The sequence below is a fragment of the Strix uralensis genome, chromosome 13 (genome assembly GCF_047716275.1).
Source record: "Strix uralensis isolate ZFMK-TIS-50842 chromosome 13, bStrUra1, whole genome shotgun sequence".
Taxonomy (NCBI): Eukaryota; Metazoa; Chordata; class Aves; order Strigiformes; family Strigidae; genus Strix; species Strix uralensis.
Genome location: NC_133984.1, coordinates 8541216 through 8556627, shown reverse-complemented (window position 1 = coordinate 8556627; position 15412 = coordinate 8541216). Strand labels below are relative to the sequence as shown.

At 40.8% G+C, this 15412-nt stretch overlaps 1 protein-coding gene and 1 non-coding gene across 3 annotated transcripts; both read right to left on the bottom strand.

Annotated features, from left to right (window-relative positions):
* Positions 1–3397: 3397 nt before the first annotated feature.
* RBMX (RNA binding motif protein X-linked) lies at positions 3398–14193 on the bottom strand. Of its 2 annotated transcripts, none has more exons than XM_074882693.1 (9): positions 13977–14193; positions 12404–12530; positions 12107–12213; positions 6553–6724; positions 5342–5458; positions 4868–4982; positions 4632–4757; positions 4452–4555; positions 3398–3953 (listed from the first exon to the last, which is right to left on the bottom strand). In XM_074882693.1, exons 2-9 carry the CDS (start codon positions 12510–12512, stop codon positions 3646–3648), a joined length of 1158 nt encoding a protein of 385 aa, XP_074738794.1. In that variant the 5' UTR covers positions 12513–12530; positions 13977–14193; the 3' UTR covers positions 3398–3645. The 2 variants fall into 2 exon arrangements, with proteins under 2 accessions (XP_074738794.1, XP_074738795.1); XM_074882694.1 differs by having other exon boundaries at positions 4452–4540.
* LOC141949515 (small nucleolar RNA SNORD61) lies at positions 12284–12356 on the bottom strand. The gene has a single exon (XR_012630796.1). It is a non-coding gene; the product is annotated as a small nucleolar RNA SNORD61 (small nucleolar RNA).
* Positions 14194–15412: the final 1219 nt, after the last annotated feature.

Below are 15412 nucleotides of genomic sequence, written 5' to 3'. Positions count from 1 at the left end.
AACATTCTGACACAACCTATACAATGATTTGGCAAAACCTTTTAATGTTGCCTAGGATGCTGCATATTAAAGACTGTATCCCACCTCTAATATTAGAGGATTCATGATCTGGACAGCATCAAACTATAAATTTAAGAATTGACTCCTAATTTTTTGCAGGTTGGTGTGGCGCGAGGGAGAAGAACTTACTTTTAGACATATTTCCCTAATCCACTTTGGTGCCATACTACTGACATCAGTGATTTTTGAAAGAAAAAAGGTTTTTTAATCTTTAAAGAGACACCTATAGTTCAAACAGTGTCCTTTCCAGCAGGATTTATGATTTCAGTATTTCAACAGTCATGCTTAAGAGGAACACAAAAGTAAGGAAAAGAACACTTCCTGTTGGTTGAAATTTTATCATGTGACAGAAAAGTAAGAAGTTGGTCAGGTAGCAGCTTTCTTTAACTATATGCTTCCTTTTACTCAGAACAGAAAATACTCATGATGCTTCTGCGTTTGATCTGAAATACAATCCAGTACCCTGAAATAAAAGCGTATTTTTTCTTCTTTATCAAGGTAACAGCAGCAATTTATCAGAGGTATTTACAAAGCATTACTGGCATATTCTGGCAAAGGCACTGCACAGCTATTTAGTTGCTGTTGCTGAGACTCTAAAAAGAGTAAATTGTGATCCAACCGAGACTACAAACATCACGCAGTATACAACAGAACTACACTTCACACAAGATGGAAACTCCCTGAAATCAGTGACCGTGTGTCAGATGAACAACACTGTACCAACTACAGCTTTTTCTTTTCACCATTTCAAAACTAGTTCTCAAAAGCAGCATTTTAAACTAACAGCAAAATATGTTCTTACGTTTACAGAGTACTTTGAAAACTATTTTTAAAATTACATTAAAAGTACACATGCTTCTTACATAATTACTTCCCCTGGAAAAGGGATGTCCTTACCCTTCACTCTATACCAGATTTTAACACATTTTGCACACATTAAAAGTTATTTTCCTTTTTTAACAAAAATAATAATTATTTAGTAGAAAAGTTTTCTGAAGAGCTGTATTAGCATGACAGCCACTACCATTTTCTTTTTTTTCCTGGTGAATTATCAGAGAAACAGAAGACACAGTCACTCTTCCACGTAAAGTCTGAAGACAGTTACTTCTACATCTACTTGAAAAATAATTTTAATAGGATAGGCTTCAAAGTCATGAAACACAGCTGACCTATAAAGTTTTAAACAATTCTGAAGATGCCTGGAAGTGTACAATTTAATTCAAAGACCTCTGCAGAGATTAATTCCTAATTAAAGATTATACTCAGTATAATCATTAAATTGCACGTTCCACACATTTAACAAGACTGATTAAATGTCTGTACTGACATTTATTATTCCAATTCAGATTTTTACGGTCCAGTCTTATAAAGATTCTTAGACCAAGTACTCTCTGCAGCAGAATTTAAAGTGCATTTATAATCATATTTTATGTGCAGCCATACCCAAACTGGACCAATTTCTGCAGATGAGAAGTCTCTCACTGTCATTCCTAACTTGGTAGGCTTAAAAAGTCTACTTAAACCCCCTCCTTCAAAATTCAGGCAGAAGTTGAAAATATCATTTAGCCGTAAAGAATGTCCCTCCAAATCTATAAACACAGAACCACCAGAATCTTCCTTAGAGCTATTATACTAACATAGTATTTACCTTATGTATTGGTACAGGCACCACTCATCTCTGCCATCAACACAGATGAACCAGCATTACTTCAGTGGTTATCTTCTAGAAGCGATCATCCTGCAATCAAGAGAACATACAACAAATTGAGAAAAGTACATTTTACAGCATGAGTCAACCTACAGTGCTTCCCCCCATTTCAAAAAAGTCGCAAGCTTGGGTTTGCAGATTATTCTGTTGCAAGTTTTACTACTTCTTTTTTAAGTGGTGGAGGATTCACTGGCTTGGAATGGACTGGAATGGCTTAGTGATAGGTTGCATGGCTTATGGATTCTCATTCCTTTTCAATGGTGCACTGCCATGTTAAATCCATAAGTTGGACGACAAAATTTACTGAGGACTAAACAGTAGCACAAAACTTTTGGGTTTGTGGTTTGGTTTTTTTTTTTAGTTGGAGGTCTTCATGTCTACTATATTCAAGAGCATCTTTTGAACTTCATGGCTTTACCTGAGTCATAGCAACTTGCCACAGGTTCTGCCACATGTACTAGATATCCCTGTAACGCAGTGTCAAACTAAACAGAGTCAGGCATCCAACTAAACGTCAAGTTTGCAATGGCTTGCTTCAAACTCTCAATAGCCGAGCTGATATTTGTCAATCTAAACCAATTCCTGATTTCACAAGGCTTTAATTTTGTTAAAATATTATATATGCAGCCTCTTTAAGCATCTTCACTGAGATACTGGGCACAAAACACCCCCTCCCAACCCTACTTGGCAATAATCTGTCTACAGTGAGCTGCATTATGTCTTTAGTTTCAAAATTGGTGCCATAAATGCTTTTATCCAAGAAGAAATGTTGAATTTGGAGAACTTCTAATGTATTGCAGTATTTCTTTTCCTTTTTTTTTAAATATCTAGACAGCACTTCCATTGCCATGACGTGCAGCTTGTCTTACTGTACTAGAGGAAGATAACTTGGTTCAATTTTGACTTAGACTGAAAAACTAGTTTGCTTTGCTTACCATCTTTGCTGTTTCACAGGCATTTGATGCTTTAAATCAGCTGTGGAATGCTGAAAGATTCACTTGTTTTTATGAAGCCATAAGCCTTTGAGAAGTTGGAGAGAAAGACTTCTTTGCTTATCTTATTTTCTCCTTTGGAATCAAAGATGTTCCTTTAAAAGTGAAACACTACAGAGTTGCAAAAATTTGAAACAGTATGAGTAAGCATCGTTTTGCAGCTTCTTTGATGGAATTGGTCAATTTTTTTTATTTTTTTTTTTTTTTTTACAGTATTCTGTAGCTGACTTACATGTACATGATTTATTTGGAGGGGAGATCTTTTCAAACTCCCCATGAAACAGTAGGAAGGCAGAAAATAGTATTATCCACTTGCTTTTTCGGGTTAAGTGAATGATATCCTGTATTTTTCTTTACACAAGGATCGGATGGCATTTTGTACTGGAAACAGTGACTTCAAATTTTAGGCACAACTGAAACTTTGTGTGGAATATCCCCACCACCCTCCAAATCACAAGCAATACTTTGTTTAAGAATGAGATGCTCAACATGTAGAACAATCCATCTCCATGTTAGATGGTTGGATGTTGTGTGGAAGATCTTAAGAACTGCTTGTTCCATTCATGAGGAAAATCAGATGGGAAGTGTGGCATTTCAGGGAAACTTTACTTTGAAAATTACAACACTAGTACACAGCTCAAGTTTTATACATTTAACATCTGCTTTTTGAAAGAAATGTTAACAATTTTGAAATGAAATTAAACATTGGTTTAACTTTTCCTCACAAAAGCATAAAAGTCATGGAGGAGAAAACTTAACAGGCAACAATAAAAAAGGTAAAAACAACTTTTCCTTTTAGTAGTCCTCTGGTAGTAAAGATAGAACAACTTCCACTTTTCTGTTTTGAGAAGTAATCTGTCTTGGTCCAAAAGTTTAAGAGTGTTTTTAGTATCTGCTTCTGCCTCCACCTCTATCGGATCTGCTTCCACCACGGCCACCACCTCTGGGGGCTCCGCGGCTTGAACTACTGTAAGAATCACGAGGAGGTGGATAGCCCCTTTCCATGGATGGGGGAAGACCCCTGTCTTGTCTTCCAACACGATCACGGCCACTTGAGTAGACATCACTTCTGCTGCTTGAGTAACTTTCTCGGCTTCCATATCCATCTCGTGTGCTGCCGTAATCATCATATCGACTGCTTCCACCATAAGATGGCGGGGGCCCTCGTGCAGGTGGAGCACTACGTGAGTTACCTGCAGGGTCAATGGTCAGGTAATATGGCAACACCATAAGTTATATATAACAATTTCAATCTGAATTTACAGAATTGCTGTATTTAAATGTTTACTGCTACTCTTTTGTATGTATTGAGATGTTCTTAATATAATCTGCCACATTAATGGTATTTAAAGTGGGGATTGCATATCAGGCAGTGAGTGGATTTAAAGACTCTGAAGGGATGAAGACGGTGTTTATTCAGGCAGGCTCTTTACTGGGTATTCCAGAACAGCTTGTTATTTTAGAGAAGAAACTCAGCCATATTTTCCAGAGATAGTTGCAATTCTGAACTGTAGACTTTGCTTCTTTAGCTTATAGCTTATTTAACAAGATGATCAAATGATAACAACTGCACATTCACTGTAGGGGGAAAAAAGTGTGCCACTTCCCCCTAAAACATGAGCAACCTAGTAAAAGTCAGATTTTATGACACTTGTACAGATTACTACATGATCCTCAAAATGGATTCTTACCATAACTCTCATATGAATCTCTGTAGGAGCCTCCACTTGGATGATCCGAGTAGTCTCTGTCACGTCCGCCACCGTATCCATCACGATCACTATAGGAGGAAAGACTACTAAGACTTAGTACAAATCAGTGAGATCACAGCAACAATAAAATGACAGGGAGAAAAATCCAACAGTAGGTACCTATATCCCCTAGAGGGGTATTCATCACGTGAACTGGAATGACCATAATCACGATATGCGTAGTCTCGTGGAGGTGGTGCATAGTCCCGTGTATCCCTGGAACTGGGATAATCTCTGCTTGAGTAACTACAGAGAACAAGAATTGAGATGTTAGCCATATGTCACACCTCAAAAGATCAGGGATCAAAATCCCTCTCTGAACAAATAAGCCAAATTAAATTAGTAAAAGAATTTACCCGTCTTTAGTGCTATAGCCATCATCTCTTGGAGACATGTAGACATCTCTTCGTGATGGCATTGGTTCTCTGCGTGGAGGACCACCGTAACTGTCTCTTCCACGTGACACAGGAGCTTAAGAGAAACAGCCCAAATTTTTTAATTAGCATTCAGCCACACAGAAGACTCCAAGGCAAGTATTAACAGACTCTTTATAGCAATTTAAAATTATCTCTGTAGCCTACATTTATACTACTTTACATTTCTGCTTGTAGAGTTTTAAAGCAGCACTAGAAGGAACATACTCATCAAATCACACCAAATTGTTCCAAACGGCTACAAAATGATATTGGTATGGAGAGAACCAACAGATTAGAAAGACAACACACCATGCCACAGCAGATCTAAGTTATAATTAATGATCGGCAACAATTCCTGAAGAAAGAGTAAGGTGCTACAGAGCTGACCAAGCAACAAATTCAGGAAGTCCTTACCTCTTCCTCCCATACTGCTGCTACGCACTGGTCCTGAAGGTGCAGATCTTTTAGGTGGAGGGCCTCCACTTCGTGGAGGTGGACCTCTCTTCATGGGAAGTGGCCCTCGAGAAGACCCTAGAAGGATAAGCCATGAACCAACTTATTATTTCTGTGATATTCACTGGTATGCCCCTAAAGCCTGAACTACAATAACCTAGGCACTGTTATTACTGCTATGTGATCAACAGTAAACCTCTGAAATTAGACCTCAAAGCCTTCTCTTGTGTTTTGGCCACTATTAGATGCTACTGGTAGAACTGTGAGCCCAAGTTAGCTTTAGACAGCCTAAATTCCTGTCAAGAACTGTCTTTTAGAACTTATCCAAAAGCCACAGAGTGTGGTGACACAAGGGCAAAAGAGAGCTGATATCTGTAATCAGTCACAGCTTAAATGCTCAACAAGTTACTGTTCTCAGAAGACAAGAACCACCTGGGAAGATGTACTAGAGAAGATACTACACAGAGAGGGAACAGAGGCACTACAGAGTCTGTAGAACCTACTACAGACTCTTCAAGACAGGAGTTTTCACTATTTCCAGGGGTTTTTTGGCATTACAACTTTTACTGTTTTACCTCAGGTGCTACTTGCTTTTTCATTTAAGCAACAGTTTTGATACTGAAAAGTCTCTGAATAAATAGCTGTATCTTAAGTTAAAGAATATCCAGTATCAAGTAATGTACTATCCTTCTACTTCAGAAAGCTTCAACTCAACACACTACTATTTTGTAACAACAAATAAGGCTCAGCTTTCCTAACTCCCACTATGACCTGGAAGGATCCAGAATTTAGTAAGCTTAGACCACTTGCTAGTAAGAATGAAAGGCAGTTCCCTTTCCCTGGTGTAAGAGAATCGCTTTTTCAACTTGAATACCAGAAAGCTTCCTTTCTCACGTGCAGGGCAGGAGTTTTGCTTTTCTTTCATAGCCAAAAGTCAAGTGGAGTGTTAGTTGAAGAAGGGAATCTTCATATTTGAAAGCCTTTTCTTAAGGTGTACTTGCCTAATCAAAAATTTGACTAAACTGCTGAGATCATATTTCATCATTTTAATAAAGAACAAGGAGTGCACTATTCAGCTGTTTGACTTTTTTTTTTCCAGTAGGATTACTGTCATCTTCCAATGGGATTCTTGTATGTTGTCCAAGTATATAATGAGAGAGGTAAATACATACCCAAGTGACTCCCTCTTGAAGGTGGTCCTCTCGCGCCACTTCCGCCTCTTGCACCTCTAAGGCCCCTGGGAGGACCTCTGCTTCGTGGAGGGGGTGGCGGCCCACGCCTACCACCACTTTCAAAGGATGGCTTGGTTGCTTGTTCCACTTTAATTGCCTTCCCATCTAATGACTAAAGAAGAAGCTGCTTTACTTACTGCTCAGTCATGTTTGTATTTCTTAAATTAAGCCCCTCTTGCTTCACTATTACAGGGCTTCCATTTTATAAAGTTAGAGCAACTCTAGAACTGATTTCAGTCTTCAGTATTAGTCCCCATGTACTCAGCAGCACGTTGGGCCTAATTTCTACAGTACTTCATTCTTGTGGTATTGATGAAAAAAAATACAGAGCAGCATCAGAAAGGACTTTCAGTGAAAACATAAGTGTCCAATGATTACGGCAGCCCCATGTCATTTATTCTGTAAATGAAACATGATTTATGATCTCCAATTTACTTTCAATTGCCACGGACTTTTGTACCAAACTAGGACTGCACCAGTAGTTACAGGATTAAGCTGAAGGTATCTTAGCTTCAGTTGGGATTTCTGGCAATGGGGAGGCCGTTTAGTACATTTTCTTGATGTCCTGATAAAACGGTGATCACTGAAGTATTTAGAAGTAATTTCAGCATCTACAAAGCAGACCAAGTATGATAATTCACCCCTCTTTTCTACTGTTTCAAGTTGGGTTTTCAAAAAAGGTGACTGTCACAATTTACTCTATTACTTGCTTTTCCAGAGTGGACGTGCTTTGTGGTTTGGGTTTTGTTTGTTTGGGGGTTTTGTTGTGTGGGTTGGTGGTTTTTTTGTAGAAAAAAGTGGAAGCTTTTTCTAGACTATAGACCTGCAATAACAGGAACTCTGCAGCCAACTATTATACCTCAAACATGAGCAGGTGGTAAGACATATTGAGTAACTCAACTAATTAATCAAATTTCTGTGTAATCTTTCAGACATCACACTTCTGGTAATTGTAGCAGAGCCAAGATCACAAGCTCTGCTGAAGTTAGGTTACTGCACACCTCTCCTGGCAAACATGGTTTAAGTTGCCTTTTTTAGCAGTTAAATATTTAACTCTGATATGACAACTCATTAATTATACAGGCAGGAAGTGTTGTTTATTACACTTCTTTGCAGCAATAAATGAACAAGAATATGACTGCTAGTAATGTCTTACTCTGAGCTGCTGACAGTATATCCACAGGTCCAACTTGATCCATTGTGAGGAAAAAAAACCTTTAAAGTACTAGCAAAATCATATTGGTCTTGACTTTGACTTAGTAAAAATATTTTACTTATGGAAGGTTTCTCAAAAAGCCCTTTGGTGTCACAAGCTGAAACATTCCAGGGGCGAGTGTCAGTACCTCTAATCACTGGAACTTCTCAGTTTGTATTGTATTCTTTTGCCATCATCATTCATCTGTCTCAGTCATCCTTCTCAAAACAGGAACAGTGGTCTTGAAGCCTTAAGCTTTGCCATCATGACCACTGCTGCCCTCAAATTCATGGCAGATTTTTGACAGTTTGAAGTTTGGAAACCAAACATCATCCCCATCTGCTAGCATGGGTTCTGAAAACCTGGATGCTAGATCCAAGTTCTTTCCTTTTTTATATAGGAGGTACAGTTTTCTTTATAATTTCTCCTCCTATTTCCTTGCACTTATGCATCTTACCTAGGCAAAAGATAGGTTTCTTTCGAAACCGCTTTATGCAAGCAGTCTTAAAAAGCTATGCCTAGGATCCAAAAAGACCTTTCATTTAGGTCCAGGAAGATTATTTTTCTTGTTAGCAAGAAGGTATTTGTCAAAGTTTGTTCTATTTTAAAGCAGAGGGGACAACTCCATTTTATAGGTTCTTAGCTCAAAGAAGAAAGTCTCATCTCACTGAACAGATAAAACACACAAGGCATCTCAGCATAAGGAACTTTTTTTTCTCAACAAGCCCAAAGCACCAGCTGTCACAGTTGGTGTTTGTAACCTTGATTCAGAGTGTTACAGTAGCATTTTTAGTATGATATGGGCACCATAAAGTGGAGTCACCTTGGTGCTAAAAAGCAGGAAAGTAATTTAAGATATGAGTCATTTAAGGATAATAGATTGGCGATCATAAACATTCCTATATATGGAATGAACAATCTATACAGCTTTGTAAAGTGAGAAAGGGAACCTTGACCAAACAGAATTAGAGAATTGTCCTGCAAACTGTACAACATTCCAACAGAAAAGATGAATGAAATTTGGGAAGTTTTGCAAGTGGGGCAGAAATCAGATATTCCAAAGAAACCATTACAGAAACTTGCATGAAACTGCAGCCAAACACCACACAGGGCTTTCCTCTCCAATGGATCATTTTACTGTTGATGCTGTTAGTGATTCCACCATTTCTGCACGTTCCTTGATGACACATCAATTGGGCCTCCTTTCACCCAATAAATTCAAGAACTGAAAATCATTTATTATCAGGCTGAGCTTCTACATATTGTATTCCTTCTTCACCAAAAGAACTGGAAACACTTCCTGTTGATTAGAGGAAGACAACCTTCTGTAGCGCTGAGTACAGTTTAGACTGTTGTTTGGATTGTAGTATTTGCTTGCAACCTCTTAACACAGTCCAGCTGGCTTGGCATGTCTACACTGGAATTAAATCTTTGGCTTGTCCTGGATGTTTCTTCTAAGGTCATATCCTCTCTTTAATTATCCATTTTGTCTTCAGGACTTAAAATCAAAAGATCACGAGAACGGTCTACTGCAACAGGATGACCTTTACTGGAGTATTCACACTTGTGTCCAGATAAGCACGTGCATTTCATGACACCAGGATGTAGGCTTGACTACCATGAATTAAGGCTGCTCTTAAAGGTTAGTAATTTGCTATGCTAAAGTACCTTCTAACATTTCTTCTGTGCTTGCTCAGACATGCTAACATTGATCCAATTCTGCAGAGAAAGTAATTTAAGTGAAAAGTCTCCACTCCCACTCCAAAATCATCATCTGCTGACCTCTTTCTGCAGGACTGAAATTAATCTTCAACAAGCAAGGTAAGACTAGTCTATGCTTGTCCCGTTTTAGAATGAAGTATAATTAACCCTCTTTCTTCCCAAACAGAAAGAAATGAGACGCTGGATAAGAAGTTTTCATCAACATTTGCAAAGCAAAAAATCAAATACAAATTCACTCTTGCAGAATCTAAGTCAGCCTCTTCTACTGGCTGCAACTTGCTTATTCTGTCCTTCTGAAGAAATTCAACCCACTGGTGATGCAGAACTCTTCCCCCTGACTAGAGGTCAACTCCTTACAGACTGAACTATTGTCTGGCTGCACAGTGCTTCTGCTGATGCTTCTTAAGTGCCTGAAACTCTCATAAGCATTCCAATTCATCATTTCCAAATGGACAGAAAAACTCCGAGTTCTGGTTTATTACAATGATCTCTTCTTCCCACAGGATGGCTCAAGCATCACTCCTCCTCAGATCTAGAATGCAGTCTTTGAGGTACAAGCAGTACTTCTTGTCCAGAAGGTTTTCTGAAGATGAGGATGAGAGACTACCTCATGAACCTCTTCCACATCTTTCATATCCATGGTCCAATCAAGCCAGACCAGTACAGAACTGGAACTATACACAGTAGCACCCAAAGGTTTGTATTAAGGAGGTCATTCTAGGCCAAATCCAAAGTGAGGATGTTCTTTTCATACGCTATTTGCTGTTTAAATTTCAAAGCAGATGAATATACTTTCAGATTTGTAGTGCTGAAGACAGAAACCTTGAGAATGATGATCCACAAGGCAGTACTTTCTAGCATTTCTTGACAGTGATGCAGACACTGCATTCCAGAACATGCAGACATTACCTCAGCCACATTCAATCTCACTTAGCTATCTCACTAACCATTACTTTCCTGAACGTTTCCAATGTGACCAAACACATGCCACAACATTCAAGATTTACAACAGCTGGTGATTATTTTCAGAGGTATTTTCATTTGAAAGCTGCACTCCACAAACACTTTGGATTAGTGACTGAACTTTCAGTCTGACAACTAGTCATTGGTGCTTGAAGTTACCTTATGAGGGTGCAGTGTAATGACTACTTCAGAGGAAATCAACATTTAGGAACTGCAGTGAACAATTCTTCAGAACTGTAGCAAACTACACAATGAATAAGTTCAATAAAAGGAGCACCTCTAACGATGTTTAGGCTGGTACAGAAAGGACATTATCTGACTTGTCACTCCCTGCCTTGACAAAAACTACCAACTTGTTTAAAAAGGAAACAAATCTCCAAAGAAAGTAACACTACATGTCATGAGGTTGTCCTGAAGCACCCAGAACCTAAGTACACACATCAGAAAGCCTGCTATAAACACAAAACAAGCAAGTATGACTATTTGTGTTCACTGTGAACACTACTGCAAGCTCCTTTTCTTACTCCCAAAGTGCAAGTACTTATTATGATTTACTGACTGCAATGACTTCTCTTCCACTTCAATGTCTTACACTAACAAGACAAACAGCTATCAAAATCCCAAGCATGAATCAATCAGAATCAGTAGAGGCTTCTTCACCTTACATGAATGGCATCTCAGAGACACTGCTTAAAAAAAGGCCAATGCAGTGTGACCTTAACACAACCGTTCAGATTATGCATGAAAGAGCAGAGTCTGAAAGTCAAGTTAACCGAGAAGACTGTTTTCTCTGCCTAAAGAGACAGCACCTCTATGAAGATGAGCAGCTGCTGACCATTAAGTTGCTTGCAAACTTGCACCTAGCTTTTCAAACACATGCCAGACCAGACTCAGATCACAATAGCCTACAATTATTTAACTATCCTGGTATTTATCTTGGAACTTAACTTTTGCTTCAAAGTCCTAGGTTTTTCTTTTTAAAGACATTACATATGCATTAAATTTTTATTTCCTCTTTAAGTCCTATCATTGCATTGTTGGGTGTAAACAAGCAAATTCAATTGCTGGCTCACTGCAAAGTTATTTCACATTAACTGGCAAGACAGTCCTCATACATGCCAAGTAGATTGCTGATGCAACTCACAAATGTAGGAGGTTATCTACAGATTACCAGATAGTACATCAACACTTAGCACAGTAGGGAAGTCCATTAAACCCATGTTAAGGGAACCATTAATAGTTGTCAGGTAAGCCACTTCCCTGAAGCATCACTTACACAGTACTGCATTCAAACATGATAAAACAAAAACGTTATAGGAGACATGCAAGAACAAAGAGATGACTACTAAAAAGCCCTCCATCATCCATTAAATAAAAAGGAGAGTATAACTGTCTGCCAGCCAGTCTTCACTTTCTACTGTCAAATCCATAATCAGGAGAAAGTGATTCTAGCTTCATGGAGACAAAGACATTTTGCCAAATTTAAAGTTATGACTTGTCTCCAGGGTCTTCTAACCCTCTGTCTTCCTAAATTTTATTACTAGTTAATTTACCTCAAAAATCAATACTGTTGGTCAGTAGCAACAGCAATATATAACTGGTCTTAATTCCTACCTTTCCATTCATATCTCTGGCAGCATCTTTTGCATCTGCTGGACTCTCAAATGTGACAAACGCAAATCCTCTGGACTTGTTGGTTTCACGATCTTTCATCAAAAGGACTGCAAAAATAAAGCCAAGTTACCATTTCTTGTAATTAAGTAGCAACACTTAACCTTTATTTAACCTTTTAAGCTCAGAACTTCTTAGAGGACATGAAAGCACCATCATTTCAGATGATCAATGCCAAAAACGTCATCACAGCTATGTTGTTGCTTATTTTTTGTTATCTTAAAATAGAAAATTTTTTACCTTCCACGATGCGTCCATATTTGCCAAATACAGCCTCGAGGGCTTTTTCATTTGTCTCTGTGTTCAGGCCCCCAATGAACAGTTTCCCAGGACGATCTGCTTCAACCATTTTGATTCTGCAAATGACCTAGTAAAAGCATAAGGTTGTTATTAACAAAACATCAGACTGCAACAGACACTTCCATACCACTCATAAATGACTTCATTCCTCAAAAGTACAAGCAAATTTTCTTGAGCAAGATGTCAATTAAGAGATATGAGGTATAAAGAACATTAAAAATAAGAATTTTCAGACTAAAGAAACTATAAGTAGTACTGCCTTCGGTTAATCTATTTGAAATACTGTATAATGTGAAGCACTATAAAGCGGAACAAAGCACTGATAAGAACTCTCTTAAGATGAAGTGATATTGATGAATGTGAAAGTCTTTCAGAGTTACTTTTTGTCCTCAATGGTAATCCAAGAACTCTGTCCGTCTAAATCCTGTCATATATGTTTCAAGAAATTTACTTAATATGTCAAAGTAATACCAAAATATTAACTTTAAGGTCAGCTTTGGCCAAGATTCCAAATTAAGCTCATTCTTCAAATTATTTAAAGTACATCGAGACTACGCCAAAGTCCTGGCCTGCACAACATGTCAGCCTTAAAGAAAACCAGACTATCCCTGCAGTTCTACATAACAAGGCCACAACTAAGGCAAGACGGGGGCGGGAAGGCTAAAACAAAAAAAAAAAAAAACAAACAAAAAAAAGAAAAGCCGAAGACAAAGCAAAACCTCAAAGTGCCTGGCAAAACGCCTGGCGCCTGTGGATAAACGTTCCCCGCATGCCTCCAGCCCAATGGCGGGAAAGCCCGCAGCAGCGTGCAAGGAGGGCCTGCGCAGCTCCCCCAGCACACCGGGAGCACAGGGACAAAGCAGCCCCCGGGCCGCAGGACACCGGCGGGGACCGGGCCGCCCCGGAGGCCACGGCGCGCCCGTGGCAGCCCCCCTTCTCTAGCCCGCGACGGAGCGCACCGGGCCGGGAAACTGGGGGAGCGGGGGAGGGGTGGGGGGAGCGTCAGACCCTCCGCGGTCTTCAGGCACCTCCACAAAATGGCGGACACCTTAGGCAGGGACTCTTCTCCCTCCCGGCGCCGAACGACCACCTCGGTGCTAACCCGACCGCTCATCAACCCGTTTTGAGCTGTCCGCCCGGCCCTCCAGGCGCGGCCGCCGCCCTCCCTTCGTCCTCCTCGGGGATGTGGAGGCCCACCCGGCGGGACCTCGAGCAGAAGCCCCCGCACCTAAAATGGCGGCCACCCCGCCTCACGCGGCTGCGGGACACCCCCTCCTCTCACCCCGCCACAGCCGCGCTGCTCCCTCCGCCCCACACAGGGCCAGGCGGACAGGCCTGGCTCCGCCGCGCCGCGGGCCCGCAGCAGCGGGCGTGCGAGACCCAGCTCCCTCAACCGCGGGCCGAGCCTTTCGCCTCGCCGTCACTTTCCGCGGCCCGCTCCCGCCCCGTAGGGCCCGCTCTCCCCTTCCCCCGAGCCGCCCGGGCCTGCTCCGCTCAGCCCGGCAGCACTCACCTCCGCTCCCACCGAACCGCAACTGCGCAATGAGAACGAACAAAGGCGCTGCAGGCCTTTATACCGCTGACGTCACCGGCCGGCTGCAGCCCCGGATGCATGCGGCGGCGAGCCCGGCAGGGGGAGGCCGCAGCCCGCCCGGCGCGGGGGTCCCCCGGGGCCGCCTCAGTTCTCCCGGGGCCACGGGGAGCCGCCCGCCGGCGGTCCCCGGGGCACCCCGGCCCGCCTGGAGACGGGGCGTGCACCGGCCGGAGGACCGGTTGCATCACTACTTTGGAAGCAAAATCACTCCCAGGAGGGTCAGTTTAGGTGTGGGGAAGTGTCTGTGCGGGAGGTTCACCCCGTGCTGCTAAAACGGCCTTAAAGGCATTTTTAGTTAGTTTAATTAATATGTGTGTCTGTCAATACCCCTTCCTTCGAGACTTACAGTAAACTGGAAGAAGTGTGGTTTAAAATATGTTGCTGATAGCACAAAGTTGTGCACCGGTTTAACTATTTTTTAATTATACCTGAAGTTCAGTTGTGGCTATTTTATTTTGCTGGCTAAAACCTGATAGCTGAAAAGTTAGGAGGAAGTTTTTGCATACATAAATTGGCTAAATTTTCATAATTTGAATCTGTGGATTATCTAAACCAGTATTAATCTGTCAACAAGTTCTATTAGAGTCACCCAGTCTAATCACCATGCAGTCTTTAGATTTAAAAACAAAAATGGATTTTTCCGTTACGTTCTTAAAATCTAAGTGACAAAACCAAAACGGAAGTTGTCTGATTGTGTATTCTGTGTGGCTTTTAATCAGGACAACTATTTTGCAAGTCTATCTCCATTTGTTACTTTTTATAAAAATTCCAGAAGCACGGTGAACTTGGTCACCAAAAACTGGCAGCCAGGACCTGTAAATAACACCCACTCCTACGCCTTGAAGAAGGACCTTAGAGTTGATTTCTACAAGGTGCAAAAGCTAAGGAATTGCAGGTTCCTTGAACGTTTTAGGATTTCGTATAGCTCCTGACTCATCCTTGTGCAGTGAGGGAACAATATCACAGGTAAATTACTTAATACACTTGGTTCCCATGCTGAAATCCCCCTAGGATTAACCAGGGGATTTAGAACCTTAAGTGAATCCCCTGATCCTGTTGTAAGATAGTTACTAATTTAATCAGCAAGGACAGTTTACACCATTTTATCTCAGAATGTACTTAAGAAAACTAGTCAAAACTAGGTAAGTAATCAAGGACTGTAACAAACAGAGCTAAGACTGCCAAAGACCCTATGGAAGCCCCTCAGAGCCCCACAGCCGCACGCTTAATGACTATGTAGATATGATAATTAGTTCCGGGAAATTTTACGTAGAAGTATGTAACAGTGATGTACGGTTTGGCTGAAGCAACATACGGTGGACATGGGTGGAATGATTCCTTCATGTCCCCAGCCA